At 44.6% G+C, this 15,970-nt stretch overlaps 1 protein-coding gene across 1 annotated transcript in view; it reads left to right on the forward strand.

Moving 5' to 3' along the window:
- Nucleotides 1-2,550: 2,550 nt before the first annotated feature.
- CPLX1 (complexin 1) overlaps nt 2,551-15,970 on the forward strand; it is a 64,806-nt gene continuing 51,386 nt past the window's right edge. The window contains exons 1-2 of the mRNA XM_079330865.1: nt 2,551-2,757; nt 3,547-3,648. Coding sequence (XP_079186991.1) covers nt 3,618-3,648 — 31 coding nt within the window. The 5' untranslated portion in view covers nt 2,551-2,757; nt 3,547-3,617. The remainder of the gene's footprint in view (nt 2,758-3,546; nt 3,649-15,970) is intronic.

Below are 15,970 nucleotides of genomic sequence, written 5' to 3' on the forward strand. Positions count from 1 at the left end.
ATCATCTGTTCTATGTTCTTTCTTGCCTCTGTGCCTGATCCACATGTGGTGAGGAGTGTACTGGTGGGAACTCTCCTGACTGAATTGTCAGGGTATCACCTTGACAAGAGGTACCTAAATGAGACTCACAAGGATTTTCACCTGGAAGGTATATCCCGTGGGAGTTATTTGGAAGCTGATGCTTGAGGCAGGGTAGAGATGCTGAAGCTAGGACTAGGAGTATCTCAGTGGAGTTTGTGATTTGATGATGATGTGCCTTGTTCTCCTAAAGATGAGGGAACTGTGAGGTAGCTGGTGCTAAAAGCTATGTTTTACTGTCTCATGTGTCATAATTTTTTGTGTCAGCTGTGTAATCTGGAAAAAGTGGGTGCAGTTTGGAAACAGAACCATGGGTACATGACCCTTGGAGAGTCAGTTGGCTCTGGAAACACACCAGCAGCTCTAAACAGGTCAACATGAAGCTCAAGGATGTCTCTATTGTTTTGTCTGGCTTCTGAAATCCCTGTGGATGACATCACTCTGGACAAAAGGGAGGACATACGCTTTTACAAAGCTTGTAAGGAGCCTATGAACAGAAGCAATGACATTTCTCAGCAACCCCAGGTGGCTATGCTGACCCTTGGCTGCTACAGAAGTTCCTTGATGTAGCATGGTCAGGGATTCCCAAAACAGGAAGAAGAAAGTGATTTTAGGCAATTAGATGCTCTATTAGCTCACACTTTTCTGATCCTTCTGTTGGAGAGTATTTTAATTGCTCCATTCCAGACTCCAGGATATAAGAGCAAGGTGTGCATATGGAGGTTTAGTAATGTGGAGTGGGGACTTCTCTCTAACTGTAATCATACAATGAAAAAGGAATGTGAGGTGTGATATGACAGACCCAAATTATAAACCCTGCTCAAAGTCATACAGGCACTTGGGGAAACAACATAGACCTGGAAGTACTGTGTTAACAGCACAAAAGCTCAGGCACACAGCTCCAGCAGGCTCCTAGGTTCATTGCTGGAGCCCAGCTCACACACTCATATGTTATGTATGAAAAAGCAACAAAAATACTGCATCATGCCTTTTGAATGGTAGTTTCTGGGGGAGAGTTAAGGTTAAAAACATCACGGTTTTCCACCCCATCATGGTGTTATTTTTTCCTTTCTGAAACTTGTCAGTAAAAGTGCAGCACATGCTTACCCAGGTGAGTTGTTCAGGCTAAGTCAGCTGCAAAAGTGGTTTTCTGGGAGCTGTAGAATAGACCCGAACAGCTTAAGGAGAAGGTATCTAAAAAGACAATCTAGTCCAATTGTTTGGTCATTTCAGGATGATAGAAAATGAAAACATGTTATGAAGGGCACATCCAAAAGCCTTTGAAACACTGGAGCGCCGAAGCAGACCCGGGCTGTAGACGCTGCCCTGAGTGCAGAAACACGCAATCCCGCATCTGCAGCTGGCATCTTTGCCGGCTGCGGAATCCCGATGGCCGGCATCGCTGCCCCGGGAGGGACTTGCGGATCCGCACGCCTTTCCGCGCGGTGCCAGGTGCGGCCCGGGCGTCCTTCCTGACCTTCAGACGGCGTGGCACACAGGCCGCGCCAGCATCTCCCCGGGAGGCGCCGCTGCTCCCCATTCCCGGGCTCCCGCTGCCGCCGGCAGCATGCCGCTCTAGCCCCCTCCTTCCCCTGACACCCATATAGGTTACTTTGGGGGTTGCTGTCCCACCTCTCCTGCTGGCGACAAAAGGGCGGATCAGCAGCAGAACTCGCCCCCTCCCCACCCAGCCCCAAGCCGGCTGTCGGCATCCTGAAGGTGGGCGCCGGTGCTCCGGAGTGGATACCGCTCTGCTTCGCCCGTAGCGCTCGCACTCTGCACTTCTCCTTCCTTCTCACCTTCAGACGCCGTCCCGAGTCCGGGCTGGACAACGGATCGCTGCGCCCGCGTCCTTCAGCCGCAGCCGCGGGGAGACGACTTTCCTCTTTCCCCCATCCCGCCCCCCACCCCCGCCCCCCACCTGGACAGCGAGAGCGCAGAGACGAGCAGCCGGCGATTCTGCTCCGGCCACAGTTAATCCGAGGCGAAGAAAGAGGGACGAGAAGACTCTGCTCCCTCCCTATCTTCCTCCTTGCCTCTCCAACTCGTTCCAGGACCTAGGGAATGAGAGGGGATCTCCGGGAAGGACTCAGAGCAGAGAATGCAGAGCGCTCTCCCACACCCTCCCCCTTTTACAGGAAGCCGTGGTTGCAGAGATTTCCCCTGGCACACACATTGACTCCCGGAGAGGCAAGGAAGCAATTGCAAATTGCAGCGGCGGGCTGCCGGGCGCCGCTCCTTGCCCTCACGGCAAAGCACAGGGACACCTGGCTGCCGGGGACAGCCGGGGCTGGGCTGGGGACACGCAGGCAGACACACGCTCCCCTCGGCGGGCTGGGGAGCGCTGCTGGCCTGCTCTCGGCGAGCACCGAGGGGCGAGGGCGGCGCAGGGAAGGGGCGGGGGAGCCGGAGACAGGGGGAGGGAGAGAGTCCAGCTCCCGCAACGAGGGGAGGAGGAAGGAGGGACCGTGTCGGTGGGATGGTCCGGAAATGCTGTGATAAAAAGAGGGGCGCGGGGGAAAAGTAGGGAGAAGCTCTGGACTCATTCCTTCTCCCCCACTCCGCACCCGCAACTGCCCCGGCAAGCCTCGGGCACACGGGAGAGGAGAGCAGAGCGGAGGAGCCGCAGGAGCCGGCACCTGCCCCGGCCCGGCTCACCAGCGCCCGCCGCCCTGCGAGGTACCGGGGCGGGCGGGCCGTGCCGAGCCGGGAAGGGCAGAGAGGAGAGGCGGGATGCGGGCACACAGGGACGGGGACAGCGCTCGTCCCTCCAGGCGCTGGCAGGGCTGTGACCCTGCTGAAACCGGGCGGGGGGTGGATGCAGCTGGGAGCTGTGCCGAACCTGGGGCTGGCCGGTCTCAACCTTGAGCCGTCCCGGCTTACCCTGAGGAGGTGCAGCCCTCGCTGGCATTGCGCTGGGGGCTTCCCGAGGGGCTCTGCTGGGGGACTTTCCACCCCGCCACCCGGACCGCATCCGCATCCTGATCGCCCAGCATCCCCCGCTTGTTCTCCCGGGCACTTGCAGGGCGCTTCACCTTCAAATGCCCCCTCGGCGGTCCCGGGCGGAGCTGCCACCTCGGAGCAAACCCTCTGAAAACCGAGAGGGCGAGAAGCAGGCGGGGAAACGAGAAAGTTCAAAGGTTTAACCCCTTCCTGCCCGTTTGCAGGAGACAAGCTATGGAAGAGCACCGCATTGCTCCTCCGCGCTTGCTGCCGGGCACTTGCCCGGTCTGGGGGAGCCACCGTGTGCCCCTGACTCCTCCCAGCCGCTGACCGCTCGCCAGCATGCAGCTCTGCCCCTCGGGTGCCTTGTCGGGCAAAGCAGGGTCTGAAGGGATGGAGGGCTGGAAACTTGTCTGCACTCAGACAAAGGGAGGAAGGCTGTGGGGAGAGACCTGAGGAAGACCAGGCATTAGCGTTTTCTTCTCCTAGAGACACTATTCCTCTTTTGATTGTGCCTCTTTGCAGGCTGCCTTCCAAGGATTCCCGGTCTCTGTGCATGTGAGGTGTGAAAGTGGGCAGACCCCAAAGAACAAATCATGGATTTTGTTATGAAACAAGCTCTGGGAGGTAAGTGTGATTGGCACACAAGGGGACTTGAATCCCTCCCACCCTTTTGCACCTGGAGAGAGAGGAGATGATCTACCGTGGTGGGATCTGCCCCTCTGATAGCTTATTGAGGACTTGGAAAAGCATGTCTGTCACTGATTCATGATCACTGCACTCCAGAGTGGAGTGTTTGAAGAGTCTGAGCGGGAGAGGGCAGCAACAAGCAGAGACCAAAGCCCCATGCCAGAGAAGAGACCTCCCACACAAGGTGTGCTGGCCCTGGGTTATGCCTAATTGGCACCCTACCAACTGGATGTATATCCTGCTGTGCAGTGTGCAGGCCTTGATTTGCTTCATGCCATGCCACCGAGGCAGGTATTATAAAGGACAAAAACTGGTTTAGGCAGTGTAAGCCCAAAGAAAGTGACGTTTCATCTATGTGCCTTCTTTTGTCTTTGCCCCAAAGACTGGCCAAATCTTGAGCAAAAAATGGCCAGTGCAGAAATTTATGTCCCTGGTATTTTGAGAGTTGTTTTTAGTAAGAACACTGCCACAATAAGGATGGAAATGATAATAAAGTATTCCTATGTACTTTACCTGGATTTGAGGCCAATCTTCTACATGTTTCTGTATATTAACTTATGTGTATGAGGAATTGTTTTAACCTAATGGTGTGAAAAAGTAGGGGTATGTGTGGAGAAACTGGGAACACTGAACAAATATTTGGGAATAACTTCTGACACAGTTACTTTCTAGGCTGTTTGACCCGGACATTTGGTCTAAGCAATGGTCTAAGCATCACTGAGGTGATGCTAGATGCTCTTGGGAACTGAGATATTGGCCTCAGAGGAAGCTGATAATTCTCTCTTGTACTCTACCTCCTGTGTGCATTTTCCATTTTTTTTTTTTTCTTTTGAAGAAACTAGAATCATAAGGTTGTGTAAATGTTTAATGTGTGGTGATATTGATGTCATATACAACTTCAACATTTACTGCAGAACTCTATCTCATGGCATGGAAACAATGTTTTCATCTCTGAAAGTGATGAAGTTTTTTTCACCAGAGGAGCAAAATTCTCACAGTTAAGTACAGAGGAAACAATCCAAGTTTTAGTTGGGCTATTCTGAATAGGGAGATCAAACTGGAGAAGAAGGGGACTAAAAAGGTTGCATGAAATATGAGGTATGAAGACATCTACATGAGAAAGTAATGGTTTATGTGGTAGCAGTGCAATGTTTCATTTCAGTCTTCAGTGCCTGTTTTGAAGGAGAATTAGTGTTAAGATGTGCAGGCTTTGCACTGTTTGCTGTAGGGCAAGGTTACTTTTACAGAAATGGACTAATGTACCTGCAAACTGGAGATACAGCCACTACAGCTGGAGATCCATGAATCCAGTGAAGGAAAATAACTGCTTGGAGACTGCAGTTGAACGCAGGGGGAGGAGGGCTGCAGCAAAGGAGTAGCATCTATGATGCCTGCTTTTTTCTGCAGCTTGGTGACTTAACATGAGTTGGAAGCAGTGTCTGCCTGTACTTAACAACATCCACCCTGGCAGACCTTCATTCTAACATGATGTTGCATGCCAAGGTCAGGATTTGTATGATAATAGGACTTTCTGAGAAGGTAAATTAAAAAAGCATCTTTTGCTGAAGTCTGAGCTCCTGATGTCTATCAAGATGCTGTCCAGAGCACCAGCTCTTCTGCCAGATGACTTAATGTGTCTGGAACTTACTTACCCAATAAAGGAGAAGTCTCTGCAGAGTGGTAAAATCCAGGAAATGCTAATTCATTAAGCAGAGTCCTATTTTTAAATCACAAATAATTTCGATAAGATAAAGCAAGATTTCCATGTGCAAATATAATATGGCAAATAAAGGAGGTTTTGGACACTGGTTTCTCCCTGGAGTTAAAGCCCAAGCTGATGCAAATCATGCAGGCTAGCCAGACTGGCACAGCAAACCAAGGACTAAAGGTTATAGATTGCTTCCTCAGTTTTGGGGCCAGAAACCTTTCTGTCTGTCAGTTCTGATATCCAAGGAAGATTTACTTAAGAGTTGGACTCAGTGGTCCTTCTGGGTCCCTTCCAGCTTAGAATAATGTGTGACTTGTGTCCATAAGGATGGTCAAACTGAGGAAAGAACCAAACCTCTACTAATTGATAGGCTTGCTTTTGGTAGGGTGGATTTCATAGCTCTTTGGTTTTAGTTTTGATGCCTTAAGTTTTAGGTTTCATATTTTCCAGATTCTGTACTGCATTAGCATGTAACTCTGAACTTCATATAAAGTGTTAGCAAGTGCTCTTCACAATTTAGTTAGAGAAAACAATCCTTTTCCATCCCAAGAGCCATGGACACCATTGCAGCTTCGGGCCCAAAACATGCAAACAACAGTGGATTGAGGAGAGCAAACTGGGAGGATGGGACTTCATAACCTGAAGCTGTAATTGGATAATTTACTTCAACATGTAAATGGACCAAAACTTATAAAAAGGTGAAAACTTGTGGCCAGTTGTCCATCTTGTGTCCATCTTGGGTGGAGCCACAGCTGGGCTCCTGTATTGCTCAAGGTATGTATCCTTGAAGACCTTTTAATAAATATCTACTTTATTCCTTTAACACTGTCTAGCCTCTGTTCTAGGTACCCTCTTTAGGCATCAGTTTAATATGGCTTTTCCCAGAACACCTCTGAATTAATTTTTCTGTTTGATAGGATTTTTTGAACTTTGAACTTTGAAAAGTTCTTATTCCATTCTTATAATCTCTTCTGGCACTCCTGGAAAAAAGAAAAAAAATACTGCAATTTTAAGGTCCCCTCTAATTTACACAGAATCAGACCTGCTGTAGATTCTGCTTGCAGAGCACCTACAGCTAAGGTAGCTTAACCCTTCAACTATCACAGATGGTGAAAATTCACAAAGGCTGAGGGCCAGTTGGATGTTCTTGACAGAGCATAATGGGTATGTCATTTTCATAATGGGCATGTCATTTTCTCTTCCCAGCATACAGCTGCAAAATGAAGCTTAGGCCAGAGCTTTTGATAGCTAAGAGCCTGGATTTGAAAACTGCTTGCAGGTGATTGCTTTTGACCTTTCCCTATTGGATTGGAAGCATGTGAGGAGTTTGGAACCAGGTTTTGTCATAGGCAGTGGTCAAATAAGGTACTGATAGAAAAAAATCATTCTCCTACCTCCTCACTCATCTTATTTAGGATGACAAGGTCTCACTCTCTGCTAATTAGCAGTAACACTAACCTTAGAATGCTTCTGTGGGAGTTTTGCCATTGCTTTTGCAGATATCAGCCTTGTCTTTAATGGCACAGAATTATCAGATTTGCTCTTCCTTGGAGTTTTGCCTATAGGGGAAGAAGGCAATAAAGTGTTTTGAAAGGTAGGTGAGCTAAGTTAGCAAGTTAGCAACCAAGGAATGGCAGTAATGTGATGTCAAGTTGCTTTGTTTGGAAGTCTGATGAGGGTATTTAAATTTTGTGAAATTGGTTTGATAGGTTATGATATTGCTGAAGCAGAATGTGTCCTTTCCCTGGCTTGTTGTTAAAGAGGGTGTGCAGAAGTCTGCTGTTTCTGTGCAGTGGAAGGTCATCCTCTGCTGTCCTGCCAGCAATGGGATTTTGTTGCTGTGTTGGCAGCAGAATTTCTGCCTGGAGGTTGACCAGCTTGAAATGTGTCTTTTTAAATCCCTGGCCTCTTCACAGCAAATCCTTGACCCTTTCATTAGCAGTGGTGACTGTAGTCCAGGAAAAAACAAAACATTAGGTTATTTGGTTGATATCTTCCTGTAGCACTTTTTTTTTTTTTTTTTTTTTTTGCTTCTCAGACCCTCAGACCTTTCAACATCCTATATGGAAGTCCTCCTATTTATTGTCTGAGTGTGACAGAAGCCATGGAGAAATCATGATGCTTATGAGCTGTGTAAAACAAAAAAAGATGTAGCAAAAGGAAATCTTCAGGCTTAAAATTGCTGCTTCTTTTTGCACAGAAGTAACAGCAAGGAGTTTTTTTGTATCTCTGACCCTCCTACATTACAGATGTTGACAGAGGTATATAGCCAGAGTGAATGGTCACTTTGCTGTTCCTGTGGCAATTCTTTAGATGAAGACAACCAGAGTCATTTCATGACTGTTTTATGTTAGAAGTGCTCTTTGCCAAGCCAGGTCAGAGCTGGGCTACTGTTACCATGCCCAATGTGTATGATTCCCCAGGAGACAGCAGGAGCTGGAGGATCTGGAATAGATCTTGAAGGAATTTAGCTGTAATGTTTTTTTCACTGTGCCTTGCTTAATTTTTCCTAGGTTGGTATGAAAGGAAGTTGTGCATGAGCACCTGACTCCCATGTTATGCAATGCTGTATCCCTTCCTCTGTCACTGCTGGCTTGAGCAAATAGTGAAACTGGTTTGAAATAGAAGACAATGATTTGAAGCTGTTCTGGGTATCATTCTATTATGGGGTTATTTGAGAGCCAAGGTCTGAGACATTTTCTTATGAAAAAGAAATGAGGAAACCTATGGAAGGTGAGGAAAATTTACTGGAATGTTGGATTATGATGTGTTTGAAGAGAGAGGTTTCCTACTGCAGAAAGCAACATTCTGCAGACCAAAATATTGTGAAATTGTGGTATACAGGACACATAGTAACTCTAAATGTCATGCTACGCAGAGCCCTTTAAATGTGTTACTTTTATTGCCATGAATGGGAGAAATGGCAAAAACTGGATGGTAGAAGGTTGGGATGTCTGCCTTAAATATTTACTTTTTTAAATGTCAGCCTGTGGATAAATTATGCAAATCCTTTCACATATAAAATTTCACATGGATGGTACTGTCTAAATTACTTCTTCATACTTCCACTACCCCTTGAATTCCTAGTGCAGTGCAACCTCACTAGGAGGAAGGGAACATCTGAGTTTCTGGATAGATATTCAGTACGATAGATAAAACAGAGGTGATTTACTGATTTATTGGCAGGACTTTAGAGTGGGGACTGCTGCTTCTGCTGCATCTACTTCTGTCAAGAATCAGTGGACACTCATTTTGGTTCAGAAGGATTCTTAAAATACCACAGGCACAAGAAATGCAACCTGATTGCCATCTGGAACATGCCAGCAGGGGGACACTGCCTACTTCGTGTCCCTTACTGGTAACTTTGATTCAGCTGGGTATATCACAAAACACAGTCCAGAGGGAGTCCCCTTGTTCCTGAAGGCAGACAGAGATCCAAACTCTCATGAAGATAATGGGATTTAAGTCAGTCTGTGGCTTAAGCTCTGAAAGAGCAGCTCCTGTGCTAAGCTTACATTAGGGAAGATGTGAGGGTGTGTGAATGCCAGATAAGCCTGAATGAAAACCACACTAGTGTTTAACATCCTAGCAGTGACCTTCCATATATTCTACTACTGCATTTGTTCCACGTTAGTAGCTTGTGAAGTGAGGATTAAGTCCTTAATTTTTCCTGTGGAAGTTAGCAAGATTGAGTGCAGTCTAAGGCAATGCAGACCTGTTCAGGGTGGAGCACACTGTGAAATAAACACAGAGGTTTCTGTTTTCTCCTTCTCCAACTCACTGTCTTGTTTCTCACATTTCCAGTTCTCTGCTGAGCCTCTGTGCTGCACTGGGACCTCATGCATCAGCAATGCTGTCTCCACTGCTTATGTTAATGTATGAAGCTCTGGAGCAGGACAAAAACTGTAATGCAAACCTGCAGGTTGTAATGCTGACAGATAGTGCTGGTATTGACTTATGGGGTCTCTTTTGTCTGTGATCCTTGAAACATTTAATGAAAGACATAAGGCCTTTAATTTTGCACTCAGGTGCATCCAAATCACAGAGGCTGGAGAATCTGGCAAGAGACAAGAGATCTCAAGCCCACTGTAGTATGTGATAGGTGTTGGGGTGCCACTTCCATTCTCAGATAACTTGTACCTGTGTTGTGTATAATTATGGGCCCAAATTCAAAATGTTTTCAAGGGTGTTGAATGCATGCAGGAGGGCAAAAAAAGCTGGTGAAAAGCTAGTGTCTTCTGTGGAGTGGCTAAGGACCTGGTTTTTCTGTTTTGGAGAAAAGGAGGCAGAGGGCTCAACTCATTGTTCTCTACAGCACTTTGAAGAGGGGAAGTGGAGAAGAAGGTGCTGATCCCTTCTTCCTGGGATCCAGTGACAGGAGACAGGGGTAGGTGGTGTATCTGTGGCATACATTTTTCACAAGGAGATGTATTAAAAGCGAGTTTTTATTTTTTTTTCCCCAGTGTATACTGGTGGCAAAGAGATTTTCTTCAATAAGTTTGATTAAGTTGCAAGATGTCTTCCAAGGAAGCAAATGGTTGCTGTTGAGATGATACCAGTGTAACAACTACAGCTGATTTATTACATCCATGATCCAAACCAGAAGATGAAAAACTGACCAAGTCAATTTTTTCTGTGCCTTTCTGGAGAAAACTTCCTGTTATATTTGCTTGACTCTGTTTGGCCTGTTGCTGTTAGAATCACACAAAGCTCTCCCTTGTGTCTGCTGGGATCTTACTTACGTTTGTCTTACTTGCAAGCAGGCACTGTGAGCACTGTGCTTACTGAAGTATCCTTGGAGGAAATGTGCAACCTTCAGCTGATTGTAGAAGCCACAAAGAGCTTCACTAAGATTTGGGCTGCAGCCATCTGCTTGCCAAAGGTCTGCTTGGAGTGGGGGGACTTGGATAAGCAGGAAGTTTTCTCTCCCAGAGGGAGCAGCAACAAAATTTCACATATATTAAATAGTCTAGGATTGATTAGTGGCAGAAAAAAAGATTCTTCTCCTTGGGTTTTCTGTCCACTTTGAAGGAAGTTCTGCATGCTTTTGATTTTAATAGCTGTTGTATACCTGAACCTAACTTTTCTTTTTTTTTTTTTTTTTTAATTTTCATCATTGAAGCAAACTGGTGGTTTATTGCCAGCTGCATGATTTTGGTACAAATAGGATTTGTCAGTGCTGAAATTTTAGCCTGCATTGCGTAGGAAATGCTGTCAGCAGCAGCAGATTTGGAGCTGGGCAGGAGCCTAATGGATGATGTATTACAGTTATTGAGATCTTCCTGGTAAAATGGGATGGTCTAAATATAAGCTACTGGCTTGCCTTTGTGTTGGCTCTTAAGGAGAGGGAGGTTCAGGATGTAGTTCAGCTGTTGGAGTATAGTTCAGCCATGGAGACCTGCTCACCTGCTTCATGTACTGGCAAAAGCACAGGCTTTGGAGAAGACTGATGCTTATAATGGCTGATGTAGGTGGGAGGGCTTTCTTCTCTGTCTAGAAGGGTAAGGTTTGAATTAATAAAGCTATAAAATCAAATATATGAAGGTCACCTGGTTTTAGAAGTCTTGCTGAGTTAAGTCAAGACACTATGTTCTGTATTTGTAGCACTGCAGTAAGTGTAGGACTCCAGAAGCTCTAAGTAACCTCTGCAAATGCTCTCCACTAAGGGAGGACAGGCATCCTGCCCTTACAGAAATGGGAATGTCTCCTTCATCTTGGGGCACCCCCCAAAGGCAACAGCACAAAAATCCACCTTAGCAACAAGGTGGCATCACAGGAAATTCCATGTGGCTGTTGCATGGAGATGAGAAATCCTCCATCAGAGTTTGAAGTCTGCCAAATTGTTGAGGAGGCCTGGAAGAGGTGTGGCAATAAACAGGGAAGGCTGGAAGAAAGAGAGGGACAGATCTCTAGTGTGTTGCCATTGGCTTGTCTCATATCAGGAGGCTGCATGCAAAAGGCATGTATGTTCTTCTGTTTGATGGCCAAGGTCCCTTCTCTGAACTTTGTTAGTGCTCAAACAAGAGAGGGAATAGACACTATTCAGAGACTCAGAGACAAATACAGGTTCTAGTGTTACCTAGGGTGAGAAGTCAGTTTTTCAGGCCATTGGAGAGAGGATATGGTTCATGAATTGGTAACTGGGATGTTAGTCCCTCAAAGCTGCAGAGTTCCTGTACTCACTTCCAACAACTCTAAAGACCCTCAGCAGCGTGCTGAGGGCTCTTCCAAATTCTGTATCTCCTCTTTAGTGGTGGGGCAGAAAGTGCTCTGCCTTAGTCTTGGATGCTCTTCTCTGAGGTGAGGCTGCACCTCTGCACTGCCTTTCCATGTGCTGAAATCAAGGCAACACAGAACCTTAAACATTTGCTAACTTACTGCTTTGGCCACTTTGCTGGTTGCCATCATACTTTCTCACGTACAGTCTGATTGTGAGAGCTTGGCTAGTCGGTTATGTTTCTCTCAGGTTGGTTTTTGGGGCTGGAGTACGTGTCTCAGGATGTAGAACATTGCTGAGAAGGCTGAAAGTTTCAACTGATTGCTGAGCAGATGCTCGTGTGGTTTGCTAAAGGGTAGTGCTGCAGATACAGACATGGCAAAGGCTACTTGTGATCTATCAATCTATCACTGGTGCAAATCACAGTGCATGTCAGAAACAAGATACTTCAAACAAATTGTCTCTCTGTTGAGGACAAACTGGTGACCACCCTGTGCAATTTGAGGATTGTTTTTGTTTTCTCCCCCCCTTCTGTATTTTCAAACAAGCTGCTTTTGACTTGGGTGGATGCTGTCACTGCAGAAGTGCATTAATACAAACAAAAAATTTAATCTGCTGACTCTGTGAATCTTTTTGCAATTTGAATTTGTCATTACCTACAAGAATGAAGGTGCTTAGTAGCTGCTTACATTTTTCCATCAGGATTTGGGTCTCGTGGCTTATTTGCAGTGATACTGACCTTGAAAGGATGTCAAACATGCAACAGCATCAACATAAATTTGGGATTCAAATGGCTGTGAATTACCTTCTGTGGAAAATAACAGAAGAAACAACAACAACAAAAAAGTGGGGAATGGTGGAGTTGTTTTCATAACTTCAGCCTCCTGAGATAATTAAAGCAATGATGGGGAAGGCAGACAACTATTAAAGGGAAAATGATGGGAAAGAAATGAGTGTCAATGCCTACGCTGACAAATAGTTGAGCTGCAATGTTTCTGTGTCCCTGGATCTATCTCATTTTTGTGTTTTTGCTGGTGAACTCAGATTTGGCCAGCAGAAAAGAGGTTTGAACCTTCTGTTGAAGGTAACTGAGTGTAAATGTTTGTCTCAATTGCTGGCCTTGTCTGTGGGAGAGCCCTGGTGTGCTTGGGAAGGTCACTTGACCTCTGTGTTATTTGGGGTCCTTCCCAGCCTCCTTGCATAGAAAACATTACAGAACACCATTATCCCAAGAAAACAACAGACTCAACTAGACTAAGATCTTGACTTCATTAGAAACAGATGAGTACTTAAATTTTGGTTTTTTGTTTTTGTTTTTTTTGTTTGTTTGTTTGAATTCTGTATACTTCAATCCCTTTTCTTGACAGCTGCAACTTTCTCCTCTGTATTTTCCTTTAACTATCAGTAGTTTCTGTTCCATGTCACCCAGGCTGCAAAATGACAAGATTAAAAGGCGCATGAAAAGAAATTTATAATTACATGGAGATAGATTAAAGTGCTGAGGAAAAAAGGTTAAGCAGGGACACCACTACTCTCTCTAAATACATGAGAGAGGTGAACACTGCAGTAAAGGAAGAGCTACTTAAAATGAGGGGCAATATTGGTAAAAGAATAATGTGAATAAATTGGCCATGAGCATCCTTGAGTCAGTAATTATTGTTGCTTGACTTGTGGTAGAGAAGAGAGGTGCTCTCTCTGGGGAATCCTACTGCTGCTGCAGCAAGCAGGAAAAAATGGAAACTTGGGTGCATTTGAAATTATTGTATATTAATAATGCTCAGAGAGGTAGGGCTGGTGAGGTAGGAAATAATTATTGGTCCTGAGTACCTCAATGAGAGAGTTTATGTCTTTGAGTCTTCACTTGTAAGATTGTCCATAATAAAAAAGTTTCCCTAAAAAGTGGTTTAGTTTGTACACTAAACTGTGGTGGGTTTTTTTTTTTTTGTTTTGTTTTTTTTTTTTGTTTTTTTTTTGGTTTTTTTTTTTTTTTTTTTTTTTTTTTTCCAATATGTGATAACATCTGGTGGTGTCCAGAATGCAAAACTAGCTTAATGGGAACCAGCATTGTGCTCTTCTGGGCAAATTAGTTTCAGAACTGTGGTAAATTTTCCCTTTCCTGAAAATCTTTTAGCCCCTTTGTATTTGTATGACAGAAGAGGTTTGCCAGCTAAGTTATGTCCATGTTTATGGATGTTTTAGAATCAGCTTTTGGATTCAGATTGGAAGTAATTTTATTTCAAAGGACTTGGTGTATTTACAAAGTAATTTCTAGAATAGGTGGTTATACTAGTTATCTTGCCAGCTGTGGTTTTCAGTCCAGGTAAGGATTTTGAGTTTAATGTAACAAGCATAGTTTGAAATTCCCTCCATGGTGTCTTCTACCTGCAATTTACATGGAAACAGCTGTTTTCAATGCATTTGATAACTTTTTGGTTTTCTGCTTCAGTTGAGATAAAAGTAATTTAAGAACTAGGTGTTTCTCTGGGACCTCCTCCTGGTCTTGAACAGTTGTTTGAAAATACGATGTTTCATCTTCCTCAGTGCCAATATTTACTATTTTCCTGATTGTTAGACTCAGATACACTTCATAGTTTATGTGCTTGCTGTCTGCCATCTCAATATTCTGGATTCAGGCCCACATTACAGTAAGACTTATGATCTAAGGCACTCTTATGTAGGCAGTGATTTCTAGGCCCAGCACTCAGAGAAAGACTCATGTTTTATATACACGACTGAATCTATTGGGCTCAAATGTTTCTTGTAGTCTTGTGAGGCTCCTTCCACACAACTGATAACTTTTCAACCAAGTCACCTTGAAACTGCCTGGCTAACTCAGGAGTGCCTAGCCAAACAAAACCTTCAGCAAGGGCACACAGGCTGAGTGGTAGAACACCAGACCACTGCTATGGCAAGATGTTGGCTCCTGGGAGAGGATGAATGTGCCATCCCTTTCTTCTGATTGTGCCAATGTTATGGTGCCAATGAATGCTGTGTGAAGCAGAGACCCCACTGCAGATCACATCCCTCTGAACACCATGTTGAGGTGTTTAACACCTTTTTTGGTTGTGTGGCCTGAGACCCTCTGTTGAGGACACAATGACTTGCCTCATGGCCGAGGTGCTTGATTGGGACTCCTGGTTTTGTATTTCCAATGTCACCTGATAGGACTTTCCAGGTGGTACTCCTTCTGCCAGGTACTCAGCACCTCTCCTCCAGAACAGTTGCACGTGCTCCTGCTATGCTGGCAGATGCAATAACAGTTCCTTAAAATTGGTGGGTAAAATGGATCCTCTCGACCACTACCACAAACAAAAGTGTTCTGTTTTTGCACAGGAAAGTGAAATCAAAGTGCAAAGTTTTGGCTTTGCTTCGTGTAGTGAATCCTCTCCCTGGGTTAAATGTAGATTGTGTCAGTTTCAAGGATGTTTTTATTCCAGTTGGCTTTTGTGAACTGGCTGCCCTCAGTTAACAGCACCAATCAATTTTTTTTCTGTTATAGGCATTCTGCCTTATTGTTCTTATGTAGTTATTTGTCTATTTTTTATTTATGGTTCACTTTAGTGTTCATTTTGCTTTTTACTGTACAAGATCCTTCTATGCTAGGTCTTTTCTACATGCTCAAAAAATTAGTTCTAACTAAAAGCCAGTAGAAGTATTCTATCCCAAAGGGATGATATCTCTTTCTTAGGGTGACCAGGGAAACTCAGCACTCTATTCTGCTCAACAATGTCCTGGGCACTCACAGGCACTTCTTTGATACAGCATAATGTAATTTAGAAATTTCAGCTGTCTTTCTTGACAGAGATCTGTCAATCTACAGCAGTTGAAGACCAGCATTTTTATTAATTTCTTGCAAATGCAAATAAAATAATCAAAGGAGGTTTCTTCCTTTTTGTAAATCTCGCAAAAATCCCCTAAAAATTTGGAATATTCCTTGTTTTCACACAGTCTGAAAAGAACAAGTCAGATATATCACGTTAATGTGCATGGAAGAGGTATTTATGGCATATTATTAGGGATGGTCTGGCTAACCTAGGGATGATATTAGTTACATAAGATCTCAAACATACCTCAAGTGCAGCATGGATGCTATGGAAGCAATTATCTATTTTGCTGTCTTCAGAACAGAGCGACCTAGATTCTCTCATCTTTTTTTTTCCTCTTTTTTTTTTTTTTTTTTTCTTCCATTTTTCCTCACAGGGTGGCCCACTTAGTTGATTAAACTGCAACTCAATTATAACTGGTTATGTTACAGTTGGGAATAAGGCAGATGTGAAGAGAGTGGAGCTGATAAAGTAAATTATTTTTTGCCTTACTGGTTAACTGGAAATTAT

Source organism: Erithacus rubecula (genome assembly GCF_903797595.1).
Source record: "Erithacus rubecula genome assembly, contig: SUPER_Z_unloc_1, whole genome shotgun sequence".
Taxonomy (NCBI): Eukaryota; Metazoa; Chordata; class Aves; order Passeriformes; family Muscicapidae; genus Erithacus; species Erithacus rubecula.